Below are 22,881 nucleotides of genomic sequence, written 5' to 3' on the forward strand. Positions count from 1 at the left end.
CTTAAGATTTAATCCTACAATCTATGGATATCCTACAATCTAAAGGTCATTTTTTTGCCTTTATGAACAGAATAAGCAGTTATGTATAGGAAAAGCATGACAATGAAAAATATAAATCTTAAGGCATAAATTGCATTCCAGGTTACTCTGTGGAAGGTTTTTACGCACTGAAAGAAAAATGCAGGCAGCGGATTTCCAGCAAATCCTAAAGTTGGTTTGATCTTCCACAATTAGAGCATCCACCACCCCCATTGCTGTATCGCTGAAGCCCACCCCCGCCCTTCCTGCGCAACGAGTAAAACCAGGAGCCAGCTCGGAGATGAGCGACAGATCATCAGCCACGGAGCGCTGAGCAGCAGGAAATGTTAACTGGAGCCTGCGAATAATTCTTTTTTCCCCCCTCTCTCTCACTTAATTAACACGTTTGAAGTATCCATGCTGCCCGCATGGAAAGCGGCTTCGGAGTCCAGCGAATCCGGACGCAAGGAGAGGCTCACCTAAAGACCACTAGACACAGATTGCACCAAAGAGGTTCAAGTTTCATCTGCGTGGAGTAAAATTACTCCCCTAACTAAAGTGGGCTAATGATGTCTCTAATGGTTCACCTGAAGTCGGTGGGTCACCTCAGGGGGAAAGGTGACCGGATCGCCAAAGTTACGTTCAGAGGTAAGAAAATCTCTCATCCGCAACATGAGCAACACGACTTAATACTATAAGACATGTGTGTGTGTGTTTTAATCTCTCAGTTACGCTGTACACTGTGCCATGATTAATGATATGTTACACGACGCGATGGGACATTATCAGCGTCCCTGACTGCGTAGAAAAAAGTTGGGGGAAACCTTTTTACACCAAAGACTCGCTGCGCTCTGATTTTTTAAATTTTTTTATTTTATTTTTTTATTAAAGAAACAAACGGTTTAATATTCGTCATGCAAAAGAGAGAAATAAAAAGAGAGATTATATTGAGTTACAGCAAAAGCAGAATATGTCTAAGCTACTACCAGATTTATGCACACATTTAATATGAACTTTCTATTTTGCATTTATCACCATGTTAAGTTTACGTTTACTTGCTGATTAATAATGTATGTTCATGGATTTTTTCCAGCTTTCAAGACACATATTCATCTTCTAACACATATTACATTGTTTAAATGCAATTATTAATATAAAAAAACAATATCCCTGAAAATATGTTTACGTTACATTGATTTCTCTTTTTACACTTGTTTTTATGTTCTTAGTTTTAACCTCCTTAACCAGTGAGGGCAAATATCGACTAAGCTGATGGTATTGATTCCTAAAGAGGCTAATGTAGCAGGGTGCGAGAGAGGAGTCTTCTTTATCCTACCTTTGGGATTATGATCAATTCACTCGTTCTTAGGTGTTATTCGGGGTCATTACCACAGCCTGTGACCTGTCATGAACCAAAAAGGGAAGAGGGGGGATTTTTAGATTTGTGAAGATTTCAGTGGATTCATTCACTGACTTCATATCTTGCTTTGGGGTTTTTGTGTGTGAGAGAGAAAAAAAAAACTGGGGCAGGAAGGGAAAGGTGTGTGCGTGTTTCAGCACCCTGGACAGCGATCAGTCCGCCCTGACAGGTGATGAGTCCTCTCTGATCTCTGGTTTAGACTCTGGCTGTCGGCATCACAATAATGGAGGATGTTACACTACAGCCACATACCCCCCCTTCTTTCTCTCTCTTCTGCTGTATGTGCAGACCCTCGGGGCTAAAAGGATGGCTTTCAGTGTAGCGCTACACAGGAGTTCAGCAGGGTCTTGATATTATATGAACTGTGCTATCCAAGTCAGGAATTACAGGAGATTGTCTGTTCATTCCTCTGTGGTCCAACTGTCAGCTCATTGGCTGCAGTTCATCTGCTTATCCTTTCAAATAACCCGAGCTATGTTCTATATGTGCACGTAAGCAGAACCTTAGCCTCCCTTCTGGGGACATAAAAGCAAGGCTCTGTGATATAAATAATTCATATTTATAAAGAAGACTTGGTTTAAGGATAAGATAAATCTTCATGGAATGAATGTAGGTCAATCCAGTGTCCTCACACGTTACTGTCTGGCTTTGCTTTATTGTTTCCTTCAGACGTTGTCTTTGAATGAAGGCCAGGCTCAAATCTTGCATCGAGATAGTTTCTCTTTATTTTTAAGCACCAACCTGTGGTGCTTAAGGTTGTATTTCATCTGTGTGACCAGACTTGTGTGTGGTTTGATATTCATGGGCCATTAGTTAGTTAGAGCTACAGAAAAGTTGTGCGATGGAGAGCACTTATTGCCAGAGATGGATCTGGATGTTTGTTTTCTCTTTCTTGATCTTAAATATTCTTTATTCACAAGGGAGATTGCTTGGTTGCAGTAGATGCACATGAAAAAAATGAATACTCTTGAAAAACACAAGTAAAAGAAAGATGGATGTAGGTAAGTGAAATAAAATAAAATCTCATTTCATCTCATCTTCTACCACCGCTTATCCTCTCTAGGGTCGCGGGGGTTGCTGGAGCCTATCCCAGCTGTCACCGGGCGAGAGGCGGGGTAATAAAATAAAATATACAACATTTGCAGATGTAGAAATAAAAAAGAAATGGAAATAGAAGTAAATATACACCACATACAAAGGAAGGATAAATGAGGATAAATCTGTTAAACCCGTCTTGAGTACATTGCCCGGGCTTTAGTTTTAGTGATAATTTGACATTTCTGACAATTATACACTTGTAATGATTCAGTTTAAAAGTTATAATTAGGAATCACTTTGCTACAGATATTTTAGAACCACGTCCTATTGTTTTTCTTGTCCCTTCATTTCAATATATCTTCTATGTAACAATAACAATCTACTAAATGAAGACACGACAGTGTGTATTTGTATGGCTTCCCCATTCGACAGTTGCATTATGCAGTATATGATCAAGTGAAGTCAAAGTTTATTTCTAAACTACTTTTAAAAACAACTTCGGTTGAGCAAAGTGCTGAACAGAGGAATAAAATAATCATACATACACTTAAGAATAAATAAAACAGTAATGAATAAAAATGAGAACAGTATTGAAAACAACAATAAAAACAATAAAAAGAGTAAAGCAGAAGATAGGGAATAAAGGATATATATATATATATACATACAGTATATATGGCAAGGGCTATTCCAGTGCTGCTGGGTGTTGTGCTTTTCCCTGCAGGCTGCCAGTAGAGTTTCCTGAGTGCTTTCAGTTCTAAAAAACTTCCTGTCTGGAGAGGAAGGGGTCTGCCAGGAAAGACCCTGCCCCCCCGGTGTGAATGCCAAAGCCTGTATGATCACTGGAGAGACTGGTGTGAGATGTTGTACAACTACAGTCAAGAAGAGCTTTAACTTGGCCATATGTGACGTGATCTTTCTTTTGTTCATTTGGTTGAAGTGATTTTTATTGCAGACCCACTTTGATTTGTTCGGCTGCTTTATGAAACTCATTACCGATCATAGGTCTTCTGAGATCTCTTCTCACCACAGATGGTCCTTCTGAATAGCAAAGTCAGAGTAGCTCTAACCAACATCTACAGTCTTATGTCAGCTTTATTAACTGAATTCTTAGGGGACCAAGGCTTGGCATACTTTTTCCAACCAAGCATGTGTGCTATACGATAAAACAGGTTGTATATTCAGTGTAATTTCTTCAGATGTATTTATTAGCTAACAGTTACAAGGAAAAGACAACAGACAACATATTTGGGGCTTTCTGCTTGTTCTATTGTCTGGTTTCTCTTCAGCTGTTTAATCGCCTTTTTTTGTATTAGTGATAATTTGAAGCACTATCACACTTTGAAGGCCCTGGGTCTTCTAAAACTTTTACTGTGAATAATTTAAGACTTTGCTGCCGCTGCCATTTGAGGCCCTGACCACTTCCAAATGCGGCCTGAGCGAAGGCATCTCAATGAGTCCTCAGTATGTCTCGGCTTGTTTTAAATCAAATGCTTTTTTATGAATTTCCAAAAATAAAAGGTATATTAAATATTAAACGCGCAATCACAAAATGCCTTCGGGGAAACCATGAAGGCGCTTGTACTGTGTAGTCAGTCCAAAATTGGTTCTCTATTATTTGATAGCGGATACAACAAGCCGCTTCAGAGGCAGGGCAAATTTAATTCAAGCCTTTGATCAGCTCTTGGTGTTATCTGTGGCCTTCAGCTTTATCGGAGAACTGAGAGAGTATGGAAGAATTCATGAAAAATGAAGCCAGTCATTCTGCCTAAAGATATTCGGCTTCTTTCAGCCCACTCTTCCTCTACACTAATCAAACTCAAGCACTTGACATGCGCACGGCTGCTTGGCCAGTATATGAGTAGCTTTTACAACTCTAAATCTTCTCGGATTACAGGAATGAAACTGAAGTTTGTTCAATATATTGTATCCTACGGAGGCCGTTTCCTTCCCCGTAGCACTCTTTTTGTGTGAATCCTCCGCTGGAACACACTTTTACCGAGCTTAGCTTTAAGTGTTGGCATCTAAAAGATGATTGGACCAGCATGGAAAGTGCGCAGAGGAACAGGGATTAGATGCTCAGGCAGGAAGAGAGACTGACAACACCTGGATAGATCTGTTATTCAGTTGTTTTGCTTCATCAATACAGCCGCATTATATAAGAACAGCTTCAATGCAAGACCTTCACTGCGCGCTCCAGCCTTCCTTTTCACTCCTTTTATCGCCATGTACATGCTCGAGACAAGAAAAAAAAGTTCTCCGTCTCTGTTTCATTCAACGCCATCCTTCACCCTGCACTTTATTTTCAGTTTCGTCGAGGTCAGCGGCCAATCTGATTAGCAGGATGTTGTTTTAGTTCAGCGTGGAGCACCTTACATAAGCCTCACATTATCTGCCTTTTCGATGAAAACGGTGGCATGACAGCAGGGCCGCTGTTTTCAATAATGTAGCAGGGATAGCGTCTCTCTGTCTCTCCCAATATGACACTGAAGTCGGGATGTGGGTTGTTTTTTTAAGGCAGAAGAGAGTGTAGGAGTGATGGGAGCACTTAAAGCAAAGATTATGAACTGGAGTCACAGTTGATGAGGTTTTATGAAGCATGGTATCTGCTCGGCTATACTCGCGCATGCTTGTTTGGCTTTTTCCAAATGGTTGTTTGCCGTGTTAATCTGTATAATACTGATAATATAAGTCATAATCACAATAATAATGTTAAAGCCAGGAAGAATCTATTTATTTCTATTCAAACTTTTTAATCCAAGCCAATATGACTGAGGCTGTTATCAACTTTTCACGTCGTGTGTGTTTGTCTCTGTATATGTATATATGCATATGTACATATATATTTATATAGCTGACTGATATGTCTACATGCACCAAAACAGACATCAACACCCATAAAGTCTCAGATAGGCAAAGTAAATGGCCACAACAAAGCAGAATGTACACAGTGGTCGGGGACTCATTCATGAGCATCACAAAGCAACAAGGTGAGCTGGCCTGTACATAATCTTAAATAAATACTGGCGCAGCACATTGTCGTTTTTGTGCACCTTGAGATGACCGTGCAGTCTCTTGTCTATAAACATAGCAACAAAAAAAAATATGATTTTAATTGATATTCTTCTCTCTTTACGTGTGCCACTGTCTCCGTTCTGTAGCCATTTAACTGTCTGCGTTCTCACAGTCTTCCGTGGCTCCATGCATCCGTTTCGTTCGAATGTTTGTCAGGTGCTTAAGTCATTCATTAGTGTTTTCACTGGTCTTAATGAGACGGGTAAACATATTGTGGATGACAAGGGACAGTTTTATTTATTCATTGATGCGTCAAACCTGCAGTTGACCGAGGAAGGATATGTTCAGATCCTTTAGCTGTAATGTATTATCAGTATTAAAAGCATCACAAATGATGGCTCGAATCCTGCACAATGGCTAAGGATTTCTGTTAGAAGTGGGAAAAATTTTCGATATGGCAATATATCACGATAACGATACAATATTGATTTTGAATGTCTTCATATCGATTTTAAAAGAAACAGAAAAGGACCGATCTTGAACGTCCTCCGCACCTCCACCGCCACCTTTTCTGTACAAGTGCAAGAAATTGGAAACGGATCATTTGGATTTAAATAGTTTTTTGCAATTTGTCCATTGCATTATCACCGTCATCTGATGTACATATATACAACTTGTATTTTAAGCTCCACTTAAAATTTCTTAGTGAACTACGTAGAATATTCCAATATATCTCAATATCATAATGTTATAGTAATGTATCGTATCGTGACTCAAGTATCGTGATACGTACCATATCGTGAAGTCATTGCCAATACCGAGCCCTACTTTTTATGTTGTAAGAGTCCCATATAATGAATGAAGGACCAGTGTGTGAGAGTCATTTTACAATCGGTTTAAATGGGACTACGTTCGGCACAATTAAAGGGAATAAAATAAAATTAATTGTTTTCATCTGTAAAGTAGAGGTGCAGACTGATTGCTCTTCCTTGCTCTGTGTTGATGCCCCACGCTCTGTTGTCCTCCAATCACATTGCCAATACTGAAATATGCTTTACACTCCTTCTCATTTTTCCAGGCCTGTCCTTCTACAGCCGTGTGGCAGAGAACTGCGAGGAGGTGGCCCCCTTTAATGAGGTCAGTATCTTTATTTCCCCTGTCATACGCTAACCCCCCTTTGACAATGACCAATCAGCAATAATCAGATAACAATACGCTGATTTCACAGGGTGCAGGTTCGGTTAATGAGCCGAGGGAGGGAACGGCTGTAATTAGCAGCCTCGCTGTAGGTAGTGGAGTCATTTTTTATTCGGAAACGATTCAATCGATCAGATTAATGGAACTGAGGTGCACAATAAAGGTGTTTAATTTTAGACACAAGATTTACAGCAACATACGGTAGCTGGGACCTGGATACTGCAGCTGATACAAGAGCTTCGGTGTCATGAGCCTTAACTCAACAGTTCTTTTTAATGAAGCATGTCTGGACAAAATTCCCACCGTAGACAGTATAAAGATGGGTGGTGGAACAGCTCAGAATGGTCGAAAATGCAGCTAAAGCAAGTTGAGCTCCCCCTGGTGTCTTGCTACAGTAGAGGTCATTACACTAAAATAATTAATATAATGTTGATACATTTTCTAGTGTCCATTCTATGGATAAGTTGTATTTTAATTTTTGTTTGATGCCATAGAAACAGGATGTGACGTAATGGTGACTACCAGTTGCCATGCCAACACTAAAACGGTTGGCCACGAGATGTGTCCATATTTATACAGTCTGTGATTTACACATGTTAATTATAGTGTGTGGTGGTTCTTCACCGTTCTTCACAGTGAAGCTAAGTGAAGCCTTACATTAAGGGAATCCACCTCTTTGTGAATGTACAGGTCTCAAAAAGTAATCAGGAAAATCCTTGAGTTTATTTATCACTTGGCTAATTGGCAACATTACACACCAACATTACGCCTACGCTAAGCTAAAGCTAACAGCTGTGTCGCTGGATTAGGACAATAAAAGGACCGATTTGGGAACGCTTTTTCTCACTTATCCAACTCTGGGGAATACGGTGAGTGACTAAATTTCACAGAGGGGTGCATCCCTTTAAGCATAAGGAAAGTCAGTTGGAAAAACCTTTATGAATTTTTGATGAAGTCAGTATTCAGCAGGGAGTTCGGGATTTTGAACTAGCCATTAGTTAAAATGTTTTCAAAGAAACTTAAAGACGGTTGTTCTCGGATGAATTATTTTTAGGGCCAAAATATGTTTGGTTTTTGGACCATGCATAAAGTGGAAGGAATCTAATTCTGGGCACACCAAGGAACTAAGGCCGTTTAGGACTCATGTGGGTAAACCCATACTGTATTATTCTGCGGAAAATTAGTCTTGGTGGCTTAGGCATCTAATGAGTGGGGAACAAAACATGCCATTGGGATTTTTGCAACACTGTTTTTAACATTTTCCACCAGCTGTTTTGACTAGAATAATTGTCACTGTGCAACGGCAGTGAAACACCTTAAAAATGAAAGTCACTGCAGACTTCAAGGTCTTTAAACTCATACCCTTTGTTCCACCATACTTATAAGTATTAACTAATACTTTGTTTGTTTACTGCATCTTGCAAAGTTGGACCTTTTCTCCACTAGTGCCGCAGAGGGCACGACGTCAAAAGAGAAACCTATTCACATGTGCATTCGCATCAACACAGAACACAGAACCAAATTGGAGTACATGGAGAAACTTGCTACCCACTGAGTCGTCACAGGGGCACGTCTTATCGCCTCATTATTGTTCTAATTCAAAAACCTCTCTGCTTCTCACTTGCAAATGGCCAGTGTCCGGCCAAGTGTCTCCTAATCACCTCTCTCCTGTTCGCTTATGGCTACTTCAGGGTGTGAGAAGCACAGGCACTGCCATCCATGCATGGCATTAAAGAGCGTTGTAATTAAACTAGACACTCAACAGTGAAAAGAGCCGGTCTCGTAAATAGCCCTGTCAGACCTAAAAGTTCTTTCAGCTCCTTTTACAAAAGAAAGTCTAGCGAATATGAACTCCCTCGCTGCTTCGATTTAACTCCAGTAAATTACATGAGTTTGAGTGACAGCACAGACCTGAGCATCTCTTTGAAAACTCAATGGACTTTTACATAAGCCTCTTTGGTGCCGCACGGTCAGTGTCTTTTAAAATGTGCTACAGCGAGATTCTGGGAAATCTTCCCAACTGGATTCCTGCAAGTTCCACCTACACTGAACCAGTGTGACGATAGATTCAAACGCAAAGACTAGCATGAAGGAGCAGAGGAGGGAAAACGGCAAAGACATGAATGTCGACAGAGCAAGAGAGGAGTGCAGGAGAGAAATCCACACAAAGCAGAAACATGAGAGAAGGAACAGACGTAAGGGGATGAAGTCATGGAATGAAATTCAGAAAAATGAAAGAGAAAGAACTTCAAACATTGAAACACTGACTACTTTTTTTAAATGTATTTTTTTCTCCCAGAGCTGCTGGTGTTTGTGGAGAAAAACTGTTTTTTCTTTAATCCGTGCACAAGCAGAGTACTGCTTCCTTTGTTTATAACCGGGGCTTTTGTTTTTAGTCTAATCAGGAAAATGACTGTACACATTTGGCCACTCAGAGGAGGAGAGAAACACACACAAACACAAACGCACACACATACAGTATACATAAAGTACTATATATGCGGTATACTATATATAGTCCCTGCAGCAAAAAGGTTCGTTTTTGCAGCATAGTGAGTGATTTCTAAGAAAGATAAGTGAAAAAACAAGACCTGTGATAGAAATACAATATTAATAACTGTGCAATATATTATATATTACTCAGGCCAGACTACAGTAACTACTGTACTGAGCGGCTGGCATTGATACGTGATGTCTTCTGACAGCTTCACCCGATACTGCGTCTCAGTCCTGTAGTGCCAGGAGGTCATTAGCATCACTCAGCATCAGTGAAACCCCGGGACTAACTGTGCTTCAGTGGTCCGTGTGTATTTACGTGTGCGTTTGTGCTGCTGGTGTCCAAGCCTACACATGCTCCGCTCTCCTCACCCTTTAAGCGGGTTAGCGATTCCTCCTCACATCCTCCTCATCGTCGTCTCCATCCAGCACCGGGACATTTGCATGGCTCAGTAAGCTCGGTGCAGCCCCTGGAGTTGAGGGCTATTAGCATAGAGTTGTGTGTCCTGTTGCTTTATGCATGGGCTAGCAGGACGCCTTTGAACTAGTGTGCGGATAGACTGGATGGGGGGAATCTGAATTCATTATTCATTCCGTGGTGGGGCTTTTAGCAGCGGAACGCCAGGGCTTCCCCTCACTCGTTAGACATGACTGCAGGAAGGATCAGAGAGGCCGGCAAGCATGTTTATGTGGATTATGTCATTATTACACATAATGAGGATAATATCACATATTACACATGTGAGAATTTGACCAAGAATGCATCTTTGGTTTCACAAACAAGACATCACAGGGCTTGAACTCTGCAGACGAGGCTACAAGAATTATTGTGCAAACATAATGAGTATAAAAAGATTCATTCCCCACTAGCTTCCAGCGAATCCAGCCCTACAGCATGTAAGTGCAAGGGCTGACTTTTTAATGAGAGTCTTGATTGCATAACACCAAATTCTGAATTCTTTTAATGGCTTTTCCAAGGTGTTGTGTACTTAGTGTCCTCCTGTCTGTGCGCATCATCATACACTGAGGATTAACCAAGGAAAATGATTCATCTCCACGCACAACATAACATTCAGCTGCTTTTTCTTTTAAAACAATTCTCACAGGTGTATTTGAGCACGTTTATGCAGTGGCGTGTTTTGCAGTTTTGGCACAGTGTAGGCCGGCCTGACTTTAACCCAGATTTCATCTCACACAAATGAAGGAAAAGTGAAGTAAAAGCACAGGCCTTACGCTAAATGAAATCTGTGAGGAAAGTTTGAAAATTTCATTTCAACCATCATCAGGGAGCAATTTTGAAAAATTGTAGTGCATGGAGAAAGCTGAAGTGGCAGCTGAGCGATCATGTCTTATCCCCTCGTGATTGTTTTGATTAAGAAAAAACCTACCTCGTTCTCACTTAACAGATGATGCCAAGTGTCTCCCAATCACCGTCTCTCACTTAAGGCCTGTCAGGGTCTAAGAGGGGAAAGTGGAAGTAATGATCTCCAGCTATTTTTATGGTACTTGGTGTTTGGGTTCTTCCGAGTGTCGTGGAGAATTTTCCACAGTTCGGCCGTGGATTTAGACTTCTAAGTCAATTTGACGCCTTAGTTTTGCTTTGGATCAACAAAGAATCTGTAAAGTCAACTGCGGAGGTTTGGAGATATAAACATTTGTATGACTTTTTGAAAGTTTGAAAAAGGTTATAGTCGCCGTTGTTGAAAATGAAGCAGGAAGTAGAAACAAAAATGAACCCGACTGGCAAAAAGGACAGAGCTTCGACTAGAGTTTTTATAGACTGACCCAGACTGCTGTCATTCTTCTTGAAGACAGTCTCAGCTGTGGACATTGCGGGAGTTCCTCTCCAGTTAAAAGCGTTCCCTGAATGCGGGGGAGCGTCGTGGCCGGACAAAGCGAGTAGGGGCCGACCACAGCGAGCTCACTTCCAAACCACTTCCGACATCCTATGGATAATCGTGTTTAGGGGGTTAGTGGGTTCAAGTCAGACATATCTGTTATACGAGAACATACTGTATCATTGTCGGGATTGGCTTTTTAAACTAATATACATTATGCTAAGTTCATATTTAGTAAAACGCAGGAGAATAAAAGCCTCTCAAAGCCTAACCTCATGCATTAAGAGGAGCCACCTCTGGGGGTCATATTTCAGCTAAACTGACCATTTGGACAACCAATATGGAGAAGAGAAGTGCGAGTTGGAATATTGCTGGTGCCAAAAATAGTTTATGAAAATTCAGGGCTGCTCCAAGGAGGTGCTTTCCCACCCTTCGGAATACTGAATAAATGATGACCTCGGCAGAATATCTTCTTTGCTTCTTCAGAGCCGTGGGGGAAGCTGAAACTAGAAGTCTGAGCAGTAAAAATGAGCAAAATACAATCTGCAGCCTTCCAAACGTACTGAACCTCATTTTACGCTTGTTTGCGTGATTCATGCTTTTTATCTTGCATTCATTCAGGCTGTTTCGTATTGAATGACAACACCGAAGGTGCACATAAGAAGTCTGCACTCACAAGATAAAAAAGAAAAAATATTGGTATGTGTCTCGAGATGCCTCAGTAGAGACGGGCACAAATGTCAAGTGGAAAAACAAAGTCCCTGAACTATAAAAGATTATCCGGTCAAAACAAATCAAGCGTTAAGGCAGAAAACAATGAATCAATGCGCATTTTCTTCATCCGAATTGCTACCAGTTCAACCTTTTTGGCCACTGTACTACACAGAGAAAATAATGTCATGTTTCTAATTGAATGGATTTGACCCAAACTGCTCTTTGCATATAATTCAGTCCAGTATCAGACTACGAGACCTCGATACAGCACATTAATGCATGCCCCATGATCTAGACAGTTACTGTCGAAAACCCAAGGCTGATACAAACCTGAGAATTTTGTGCACCTTCACAGGCCTCCACAGGCTCTTAATTATTGAATAAGCTGAATAACATCCTAGCTAGGTTTTACCCGCGTTTGGATAGAAGTGCACCAAATGGACAAAAGTTCCTGATCAGCAAGCAAAATAAAGTTTTTTTTTACCAAGTGGCCAGTGCTTTCTCTGACCATTGTGAAGCAATTTACTTGCCAAGCAGATAAACAATTATCTCTGCACCTTCTTCCTCAATAGAGACTGGAGAGCAGCTCTATTAGAGGCCAGATTAAAACAAAACAAGACTTCACTGAATTAACCAGATAAAAACTCGTACCTGCCTGCAAATCTGCTCAAACCCCAGATCCAGAATTTATTTATTTATTTATTTTTGTAATTGCAGTAGCAATGCGGTAATAATCAAGATAGGAAAACAGCATCAGCAAAAAAAACTATCCCAGCATATTTTCTGGCCGCCGCACTCGCTAATAAATACGCATACATTCTGGGTGAATGAAAGATTGTGACCGGATCAATGGCTTTTATTTGACACGTACTTTAAAATAGATTTAGATGAACGGAGAATCGTTGGAGCAAGTGACACATGAGAAACAGAGCTGGGATGGAAACAGAAACGGGGACAGGCAGTTGAATTGGATAAAATAAATTGAGCCTGGCTTGGTGGTGGAGGTGGCGGGGGGGGGGGGGGACGTGTGGGACGGGCTGTAAGTGAGTTTCACTCGGTCGAGTTTTCGAAGCAGAAAACCGGCTTATTCAAACCACACATACACACACACACGCACACAAACTTTTATCAAGTTTTACATCTCCAGCCCTCTGCAAAACTCTCCTGCACAGCACTTCTTCCGGGCTAAACAATTTGTGAGAGTCCCAGTGGGCTGGTCTAGACACTGATGGTGGTGCAAAGGCTGATGGAGACTTTGGCCCAGACACTTTGGAGATATGGAGGAGGAGGAGAAGAGCTGCAAGACGGACAGTGTAAATGCAGAGTGATAGAACGGCAATGAATTTAAAGAAAGGGGATTTGGGGCTGTCAATGTGATGGAAAGCGGAAGGTTTGAAAAGAACGGAGCGAAAGGAATAGCCCAAACAGACCAGAAAGAGAAGCAAGAGTCAGGACATGTGACCAGATCTCACTCATTTTAGCATTTTACACACTATAACTCTCCAGTTATGTGAGCAGACGAACTTAAACGCCTCCAAAAATGTTCTGCATGCGTGTATTATCAGAGAGCATGCAAAAGTTAAGAAACAAACAAGAAGGCAATATATTTTTTCATATTTTACACGAGCACAACGTCCTCCGCGTAGGCATTGGTAACAGGATATGTGATAAGTGTAAATTACCTCCACTCTTTGCAGACTGAGAGACGCCTTCCTCAAAGTCCCGCATACATATTATTGAGCTAACTGGCAAAGCTTGTTGTAATGAGAGGCTTACATTCCCACTTCCACCTTCAGCTCTTTTATGCTTTAAGGATACATCTAAGCCAGCGGACCAGCCGGACCGCAGACGGCTGCGTCCTCATAGGAACACAACGAGCCTGTGCACTTGAACCAAACACTAGACGTAGCATAAAGAATGCTCCTGCTATAAAAGCACTATATTCCTCCAAACCCTCAGAGTGGGTGAGCGTAAAAGAACATATTGTTTATAATTAATCAGAGATGTGTTTTCGCTCTCTTTCGTGTCCATGGAAACAGTCGTGAGGTATCAAAGAATGGTGAGCGAGCGCAGGGGTGGAGGGGGTGGAGAAGGGGGGACGGAGGACAACCGGGTCATCCTCCTGTTCTCCACAGTGCTGCGACGTGGGATCACAGCAGTAATAGCCTCTCCTCATCTGAGCGTTTAGCCTCTCTGATAGGCCGACGCGGCCCCAAGGCTTCTGGTTAGCGAGATCATACCTGTCACTTTTAATGAGCAGCTTCACTTCGCCGGTTAGGCATCGCACAGCACGGAGGGTTAAATGGGGCAACTTGTGAATAGTAACGTGGGATATTCAGACACTCAGAAAATAGAAAGGAGGATCTAAACTAAGACCGGCGCTTTATTTATTTATTTATTTATTTATGTGTTTTATCGGCGCAGCGGCGGCTGCCTCTCAGATTACTATCACACATTGCTTTATCCGTATAATCAGTGTTCCAGCTTAATAAAGTGGAGTGCTAGTGTAGGCGCATTGCAGCAGTTTTACATCAGTCAGCTTCTGAGGCGTGGAGAATGCTTGACAGCCTCAAGTCCGAGCAGCGCACAAGAGCCAAAGTGTACCAAACAGAATAGCTTCACTACTCTCAGGTAGTCCCGTATGTCTATCTTATACATCCAAGCGATTACACAACCACAACCAGAATAGACCATTTCCACTGTAAACATTTCCTTTTTTGTAAATATGTTGTGTTCGCATTTCAAACTTTTTCTTCCCACAGGGGTGGAAGGTACCGAACACGCGTACGTCGCGTCAAATTATGCATTAATCCTCAAAATACCTACAAGTGCATTATTCATCAGATACACTGATATAATGGATTCGCCATTCCACTCACACCCCATCCACCCTCCCACACGTAGGGTTACATGAGCACATTAAGGAGTAAGAGAATGAATAGACAGACAAACAAACAAAACGGGGGAGAGATAAAAAGGGAGGGTGGTGGTAACTGCTGCAATGGGTGTATGAGTTTTACCTAGGTTCCATCTTACTCATTATCAAGGGGTTCCTGCAAGCACCTCAAATTCTTGAAAAATCGATGGGAGGATGCCTTGAGTGTGTATTTGATATTCTTGAGGAGCCTGTTGTCTGTGAAGGGAATCAAACGTCTCACGAGGAGTGTAGTGAAAGCCATGATCACATGGACTTCAGCTGGTAAGACAGCATGAAGATCTTTAGAGGTTAAACTAAACAGAGCAGACAGGCACAGGATGGATCTGGACCAGCGGGTTCCAAACATCTCACTAACGGCTCTAAAGAAACTTGGCCAAAAGCTAGAAAGAGTTGGACACAAATAAAATAAAAAGCCTCTGCATCGGAGGCATAACGGGTCAACATTCTGATAAATCCCTGCCAATTTAGCTTTAGTGAAGTGAACTCTGTGTACTGTTTTCAGTTGTATAAAGATGTGCTTTCTAAGAACTAAGGTCAGAGTTCCAGCTCTTCTTTAAAATTTTCTCTGGAGTGTGGGTTAATGCTCTGGATCACTGCAAGAAAATCTCCTACACAATTAATGCTCTTTACACCAGCTTTATTCCATTTAGTGGATCCGGTCCCAGGTATGTGGGGTGTTGTGCAGTGGCAATGTTTTTTTTGTTTTTGTTTTTTTGTTTTTTTTTCCCAACTGTCAAATGAAACGGGTTGAATAGCTGCAGCATGAAAATCACAAACGCTACCAATAAAATGTTTCTTTTCTATTCTAAGGGTCCCAAAACACATGACAGCATGTCACAAACCTTAAACCTTCAATTTACCTAATTTCCCTTCGGGGATGAATAAAGTAATATATCTATCTATCTTGTAACATGAACAAACAGAAACTAAAGAATCTAAAATGAGTCAAGGCATTATTATCTAACAATTTAAAATAAAGCAACCGGCCTTGTTCCTTAAAGATGTCTCACCTATCCCTCCAAAAGGTATAGGGATGGAATTATTATTTTCTTTTTTGACAAGCACTTGTGAAGAATGTTCCATATTTTTTAGCATTTTTTGACTTACAGTTAAAATATCAATAAAAAATACCAATGTGCTTGTTGTACTGATTTAGCACCATCTAATCCTTGATATATTGCAAAACATTGTCGCTGTGATTAAATCTGAACTTTATGTTCCACCCCACCCCCCACCCCCATCTCCCCTCCAAAAAATTAGATCACATTAAAATGAAACACTTTGCTAAATCAACACCATCACATTATTAATTCATGCCTATTGCACCTGTTAAACAGATGAACTGAGATGAGACAAGGAAGCAAACTCCAAAAGACGGCATTCTGAGTATAAACTTTGTTATATTTAAACTTTTACTTAAGATTCTTCACTGTTGTTCTTTTTCTTTTTTTTCAAGAAAATAAGAAATATATATGTTGGGAAAACTGTGTAGCTTGACAAATGTGGATGTTTTGCAGCTTAATGTGGCATGGCGCTATGATGAATGTCTTTCCTCTGTGAAAAGTGTTCATTTATGAACATGAGAGGGTTTATATTGCCTGGAGCCAAAAATGATAAAAAAAAATATATATATATAAATATATATTTAAAAAAAGTGTTCCGCAGTATTGCTGCTCTATAAAAACCTGAGCATGGATGAAGCACACCAAATCCTTTCTCTGTCTCACCTCAGTGGATGCTCTCATTTTATTTGTGTGGGTACTTAAAACAGCAGTTCTTTTTTTTTTTTCTTTTTTTTTAAATTGAGCCTGTGAACACATTAGGCAACATGAATAGCTTACTCTTTCTTGTTGTCGATTCCTGTTGGTGTGTTACTCCAGAATGATGTTGCATTAACTATTAAAGCATAGAATTAACAGAAGCACAGTGCTGAGATGGACATAAAAAGCTAACATGGTTGAAAACAAGATTTAATTTGGATGTGAAAGAAAGAAGAGAAGAAACAAGGGAAAGTGGCTGTGCACGTCCCTAGTGTTGGGTTAAATAAACATAATTATATTGAGATATGTATTATTTGAGTTAAGTTTGAGCTATGCACTGGTATGTGTATATTAGGTGTCATATCCCCCATTAGCTGTGTGCGTGCTGTAGGCTGTGCCACATTAGCACCACGCTGGGACCTCCCTTCCTCTCTCTGGGCTTGAAACAGAGGGGAATTAGTTATAAATGACATGCGGCGCAGCTGCATCAGCCAAAATCTCAGTCTCCATCTCAATTTGAGGACGTTTGCAGGCTGGGAGTGTTGCTGAGAAAGAGGCAAAGCTGGAGGAAGTCTGGCAGCAGAGACAACAGACTGTAGATCCTCCAGGCAGAGAGGACCACAAATCGAATGTTTAATGCAGCACGTGGCGGCGGATACCTGGAAGGCAGGCCTGAAAGGAGCAGGTGGGAACCCCAGGATTCGGTAATAGAACAGTCCTGACGGATCTTTTCCCTGACAGCCTGAAGTGTTTTCCTGAGTGAGAGGCTAACGTCGGCAGGAGGTGAATGAGTTTGAAATCACCTGTGCAACCTTTATCCATCTGCTCTCATGCAGAATTTTCCCCGGGGTGCTTTAGTGCAGAGAAGAGACTCGTAAACCTTTAGCATCAGGGCTTTGTTACTGAATATTGTTGCCGTGTCATAGTTAATCAACTCAGCGGGAGCGCAATAATGCATCACAATTTGGTGTCAGATTTTACTTGTGTGCAGTTTAATGCATGTTACAGGGCTTGAGACGACAAGTCACTCATTTGCTTTTAGCAAATCGATCATGAATTCCCTAATACATTAATGATTGAATAGTTCAGTGATCTAAAGTCAGTCCCTTAGGCATCCTACTTAATTAATATTTCCCTCTTCCATTGAAAAGCCGCTAGCAAGAAATCTGAGGGACGCTTATGGATTGATTTTCTTGCCAATATGAATTTTAATTACTCACCAAACTGAAATCAAAGAACTACAAGCAAAGAATGCGAACTACAGACCCTTGTCTGGACCAAAAAGTTGCACTTGAACACACCACAGGGACTACAGCCAACATGCCAGCAGACAGATACGAAAGAAATAACTCCGTATCAGCAGGTGGCAAAAACCAGAGAAACCAGAAGTGTTGCTATTAGCTGGGAAGCTAGGAAGAGCTAAGAGCCCATCGGATATTTCGGGCCTCTCCTGGTCCACGCTAGATGAACGTGTACAGAGGTGTATAAAATGAAGCACCTCGTCATGCAGACTGCTTCTATAAAAAAACTTGTGAAAGAATAGGTCGCTCTCAGGAGCTTAATTAATTCCAGAGTGGTGCTGTGATAGGATGCCATCTGTGCACCAAGTCCAGTTGTGAAATTGTCTCGCTACACAGTCAGTGGTTTTATAACAAATTGGAAGCGATTGGGAACAACAGCAACTCAGCCACGTAAAGTGACTGAGCGTGGTCTCGCCAACTCGCTGCAGACTCAAACGCTACAGACCTCCAAACTACACGTGGCCTTCAGATTAGCTCAAGAGCACCGCGCAGAGAGCTTCGTGGGATGGGTTTCCATGGCCGAGCAGCTGCATCCAAGCCACGCATCACCAAATGCAACGCAAAGCGTCGGATGCAGTGGTGGAAAGCGCGACGCCACTAGACTCTAGGGCAGTGGAAACGTTCTCTGGAGTGATCACAGCAATCGCAGGGCTAACAAAAAGAGACAATCTTATAAGAGGGGATCTGAGGCACTCAAGGGGGTGATGAGAAAAAGCCTTCATTAGTACATGACTAGTCTTAAAAAAAAAAAAAAAAACACCTGCCAGTGCCTTTCAGCCAAAAAAAAGGTCTTTGTCAGGGCAAGGGCAAATGTTTGTCAGTTAGCTCGGTTCATTGTTAATACTGATCATGTGACCGCCTACCTGCTCACACTGAGCAGCTGTCTTTGATTACCTATTTAACAATGAACTGAGCAGACTGACAAACATTTGCCCCTGCCCTGACAAAGACCTTTTTTGGCTGAAACACGTTGGCATGCTTCTATTGGACTAGCTGGCACTGATGCTGTTACTGAAATGCGTCGGGAGCTCGGAAGAGAAGGGAAATGAATGAGACAATATTTCCGTCTCTGCAGAATTTTTATATTGTAATTAAAAATCAGGTTTATTTAAAATGTTTGTTCTGTGTTTTATCATAACCATGATCAAATAACTAAAGGCAAAATTGCGAAATTATTTTTATGATGATCATGACTTTTCAATTATTTTCAAATTATTGGTATCAGCGATACTAGTCTTGTATTTACTTGGTATCGGACCGATGCCAAAATTCCCATCATCACCCACCCCTTCTTCTGATCCATCTGTGTTTTATCGGATAGCAAAAATGTTGCCGATATTCCTTGCTGTTCTCAGAGAACCTGGAGATCTTTATGGTGATGAATAAAACATATAGATGATTTATTCATAATATGCTGACATGAAACCTTCAATCCTGGACTCTGATCCACTTAAAGGAAGACAATATCAATGTAGCTTCATCTTGCTTTACAAGAATGTGATGAAAAGACACATTGTGCTGTCATGTCTGTAACATATTTATGAAGCATGCAATCTGAAAGTAAAACTAGACACAAAGGAGGATTTAAAAAAAAAAAAAAGATCATGAGTTTGAGGCCTACAGACTTCTAACCCACTATGCTCTGTCTCTGTTGCAGACATTTCGATGGCCCATTGCCAGCAGGCTGGATGGAAATGAGATGCTGGAGGTCCAAGTGTACAATTACAGCAAAGTCTTCTCCAACAGGTGAGGCATAACCATGTTCTCCACGGCAAACAGCATTTCAGGGTAAACGGTTTTATTTTCCGCAACCTCCCGACCTTCCTGTCGCCCCCTGTGAACCACACAGGTACCACATGGTGCATGTTGCTCAGAATTCCCCCAGAGCTTCCTCCAAATTAACTCAACTGTTTGTGTAGCAAACTGCGAACCGCAGACCTGGTCATTAGGGAGCTTCACATCATGAGGGGGTACCGATTTCAAGTCTGACAACTTATCTGATGGATGCGACAGGAAGTCTATCCATTTCCTGCGTCCATAACAAATCCAATCAAAGTGTTGGTCTGCATGTGCGTGGGCGGTTACCATTGTGGGACCTCATCATGCATGAAGGTAACTATGTTTTTACTGTAGGTGGTGACACGTTTCTAATCCGCTCACAACGATGACTCAGAGCTAAAACCCAGTGACAGGTGTGCAGGCAGATGTTGCAACAGCTCTACGTCAAGGCAGCTCTTAACTGTCATAAATGACACAAATGACTTTTCTGGTGTAGATGTGTGGAAGGATTAAACTGGAAAAGACAAGAAGAACAATTCACAGCCACGTGTGGCCATTTACACATGGTCTGAAAGTTTAGAAAAGCTGGCGGTCAGTTTGAAACCTGTTGATAATCAAACTGTACTCTAGTTTTCTCTGGTATTTAGTCTGGAGCCATGTTATTGTTTAATTTTCTCACAATACGTCAGATTCAGTCACTGGTACAGACTGATATACAGCATCTCAACAACTGACTACCTCATTATTTTATAAAAACCTTAATGGTGTCCACCTGATAATACCCTGAGACTTTTCTTGTAACCCCACCATATGTGTTTAGTTGTGAGAAAGTGCTCAGTTATCCTGTGAAATACATACAGCTTCATGTATCCACGCCCCTCAGATTGGACTGTAATAACTTTATTTATGTCTTAACCGAACCTTTAATCAACCACCATAACATTTAAATAAATAACGACTCACTTAACACTGACTTGACAGAGATACCAGCTAGCCTGTTAGCATGCTCCCATTAGCATTTAGCTCAAAGGACCATTGTAAGATGGGTCTGACACAGCGTGAGGCTTCTAAGCTTAATTGTTACCGGCACAGCAGATCTATGCAGGTGGCTTACACTGGCATTTATACTTGTTTTGTAAATAAGGTGCTAAAATGCTAGTGGATAGCTCATCAAGTTGAGTGGAGTTCCTCCGTATGCTTCAAACACACTGAGTAGGAACTGAGTAGCTCACTTTGGAGTTGGAGTTGATAAATGATCAGCAGTCACTTCAAGTGAAATCCCTGCAGGGCAGAAAACAGAGAGGATGTTGGAGCAGATGGTGTGTAGGAGGCAGAAGTAGGGAGAGTGGCCGCTGAGAGATGTGGACAAGGAAATGCATTTTAGACCAATTACTGTTTTGGCAGGTTGCGTCATCACAATGTGAAGTTACAGTTCTGTGAAGGTGCATGTAAGGCATGTAAGGGTGCACAGACACAGCAGCCTAATTCTAACTTCAGTCTTCCATAAAGACATACAAGACAGGAAAATGTCTAAATATCCCATCTCTAAATGTCGCCTGCAAAGCTCTTATCGGTCTGTGAGATTTTCCACATATGAAAAAAGACAGCTCAACATTTCTTCTTGAGAAAATTACTGGTGTGGGTGGCAATTTAGGCACTTGGAACCAGGCGATGACATGATACTTGATTGTTATCATGATGTATTACATTGTGGGATAAATAAAAAAAATCACTCAGACTAATGACTGTGTGGGTATATATAGATTCAGCAGATAATTTGTTCTATTGCACAAAAAGACACGCAGCAAAAAGCATTATTTCTGCAAATTAAAAACTTTTTCATCCACTCACAACTACAAGCAAAGGTTACACTTAGGCTAACGTGTGTGTGCAAACACTCTCACATGCAGAGACACTTAAACGTGCCCGACCCGACAAACATTTAAGTGGGTAAATTATTTAAGATGAGTCGTAGCTTGTGTTGTTCTCACACCTGCTCCATATGTCCACAGGCTGCATCATTGCCAGGCTAACTGATCCACTTCATCACTGTAGGTACCAACATACAGTAAGGCCAGTGTGTCACACCCTACGACCACAAGCGCGATCACATTACCACAGCACAAAGAGAAGGCAGCGATGCGCGATGGTCTCCGCGCTATCGTGCCATATAGGCCGTGTTTTGTTATCTGTTTTGCCCCGCGGCTGAGAGATATGCTTTCATATTCTGCACGTGGCTGAACGCAATGTGTGTGAGTTACTGAGCAGTGAAGCAGGGAGCAGGTTATATGATGCCTATTCAGTAGCCGTAACCTGAGGTCAGCGACTCCCACGGGGTCCGTACAGGGATATCAGCTGGTCGATAAAATTAGAATTGATGTTATTGACTGTGTTTTTGGGAATGGTGATGATGATGAATGATTCTAATTGTTACTGCGCCTCAGTCCATTTCTACCTTGATTATGTCATTAGAGGTTTACAGGGCCATTACATTTTAAGGCGACGCTAAGTCAACTGGCTGAGTTTTAGCTGGACCTCTCTTCCGCCCCTCTCGTTCATCCATAGGCGTCGGCCCTCCATTAAAGACCCAGTTTAGAGGAATGAAACCGGGCACTCGATCCAGTGGAAATGGCAAAGTTTAACCTAATGTTTGATACAGTGTAATGCAATGTCCCTGAGTAAGGCACTGCAGTAGCCAGTCAGTTTCATTCACTTCTATTTGCCTTGACATACATTCACTGACCATTGCAACGTCTCAAAGATGAGCAGTTCAGTATTATGAACTATTGCGCAGTGTTTTTCCATCTGCCTTTAAAAAAAGTACAGATTTCAGACTGTAAGTGATTCATTTATAGACGTAAAATCTCTGCAGTGTAGCTTGGTTTCAGGTCATAAAGTAATTTAAAAGTGAAAAGTACGGTTGGCTAAAATATGGAAACTACTGAGTATAGACAAAAAATATGGGTAATGTGTCTCAACTTAAAATCTTGAATGGTCAATGAGTTTAAAATAGCTTTTTGGTTAAGACAGGTAAATAACCCTGCAGTAGTCCTGGCATATTAAAATGGCATAACGGCAGAAGGAGAAACTTAATTATCCAAGTACAAAGAGTTCAGAAACTGACAGCGTTGAATTTGCAATAAGTAAATAATGAATATCAATAAGTGTTAGTCTTAGGCTGCAGCGCCTTTATTTTTAAAATTGCCTTTGAGTTTTGCCAGTTTCCTTTCTGGTGATTTAAGACCGTTAACATTTCACTCTGATGCCCATTGCTCAAATAAATTATTTTTCTTTCCCTTATCCCGACTTCAGCACTAAATCAAATCATCCCCTCTCAGTTTACTTTACTCCCTTTTCATATATCTGT

General features: G+C 41.3%; 1 protein-coding gene across 16 annotated transcripts in view; it reads left to right on the forward strand.

Moving 5' to 3' along the window:
• Positions 1–341: 341 nt before the first annotated feature.
• The window catches only part of otofa (otoferlin a), a 66,977-nt gene continuing 44,437 nt past the window's right edge, over positions 342–22,881 (forward strand). For all 16 annotated transcript variants that reach the window (XM_047574172.1, XM_047574179.1, XM_047574178.1 and 13 more), the window contains exons 1-3: positions 342–666; positions 6,570–6,628; positions 19,393–19,481. In XM_047574172.1, the coding sequence (XP_047430128.1) occupies positions 585–666; positions 6,570–6,628; positions 19,393–19,481 (230 nt within the window). In that variant the 5' untranslated portion in view covers positions 342–584. The remainder of the gene's footprint in view (positions 667–6,569; positions 6,629–19,392; positions 19,482–22,881) is intronic.

The sequence above is a fragment of the Mugil cephalus genome, chromosome 21 (assembly GCF_022458985.1).
Source record: "Mugil cephalus isolate CIBA_MC_2020 chromosome 21, CIBA_Mcephalus_1.1, whole genome shotgun sequence".
In the NCBI taxonomy this organism is placed as follows: Eukaryota; Metazoa; Chordata; class Actinopteri; order Mugiliformes; family Mugilidae; genus Mugil; species Mugil cephalus.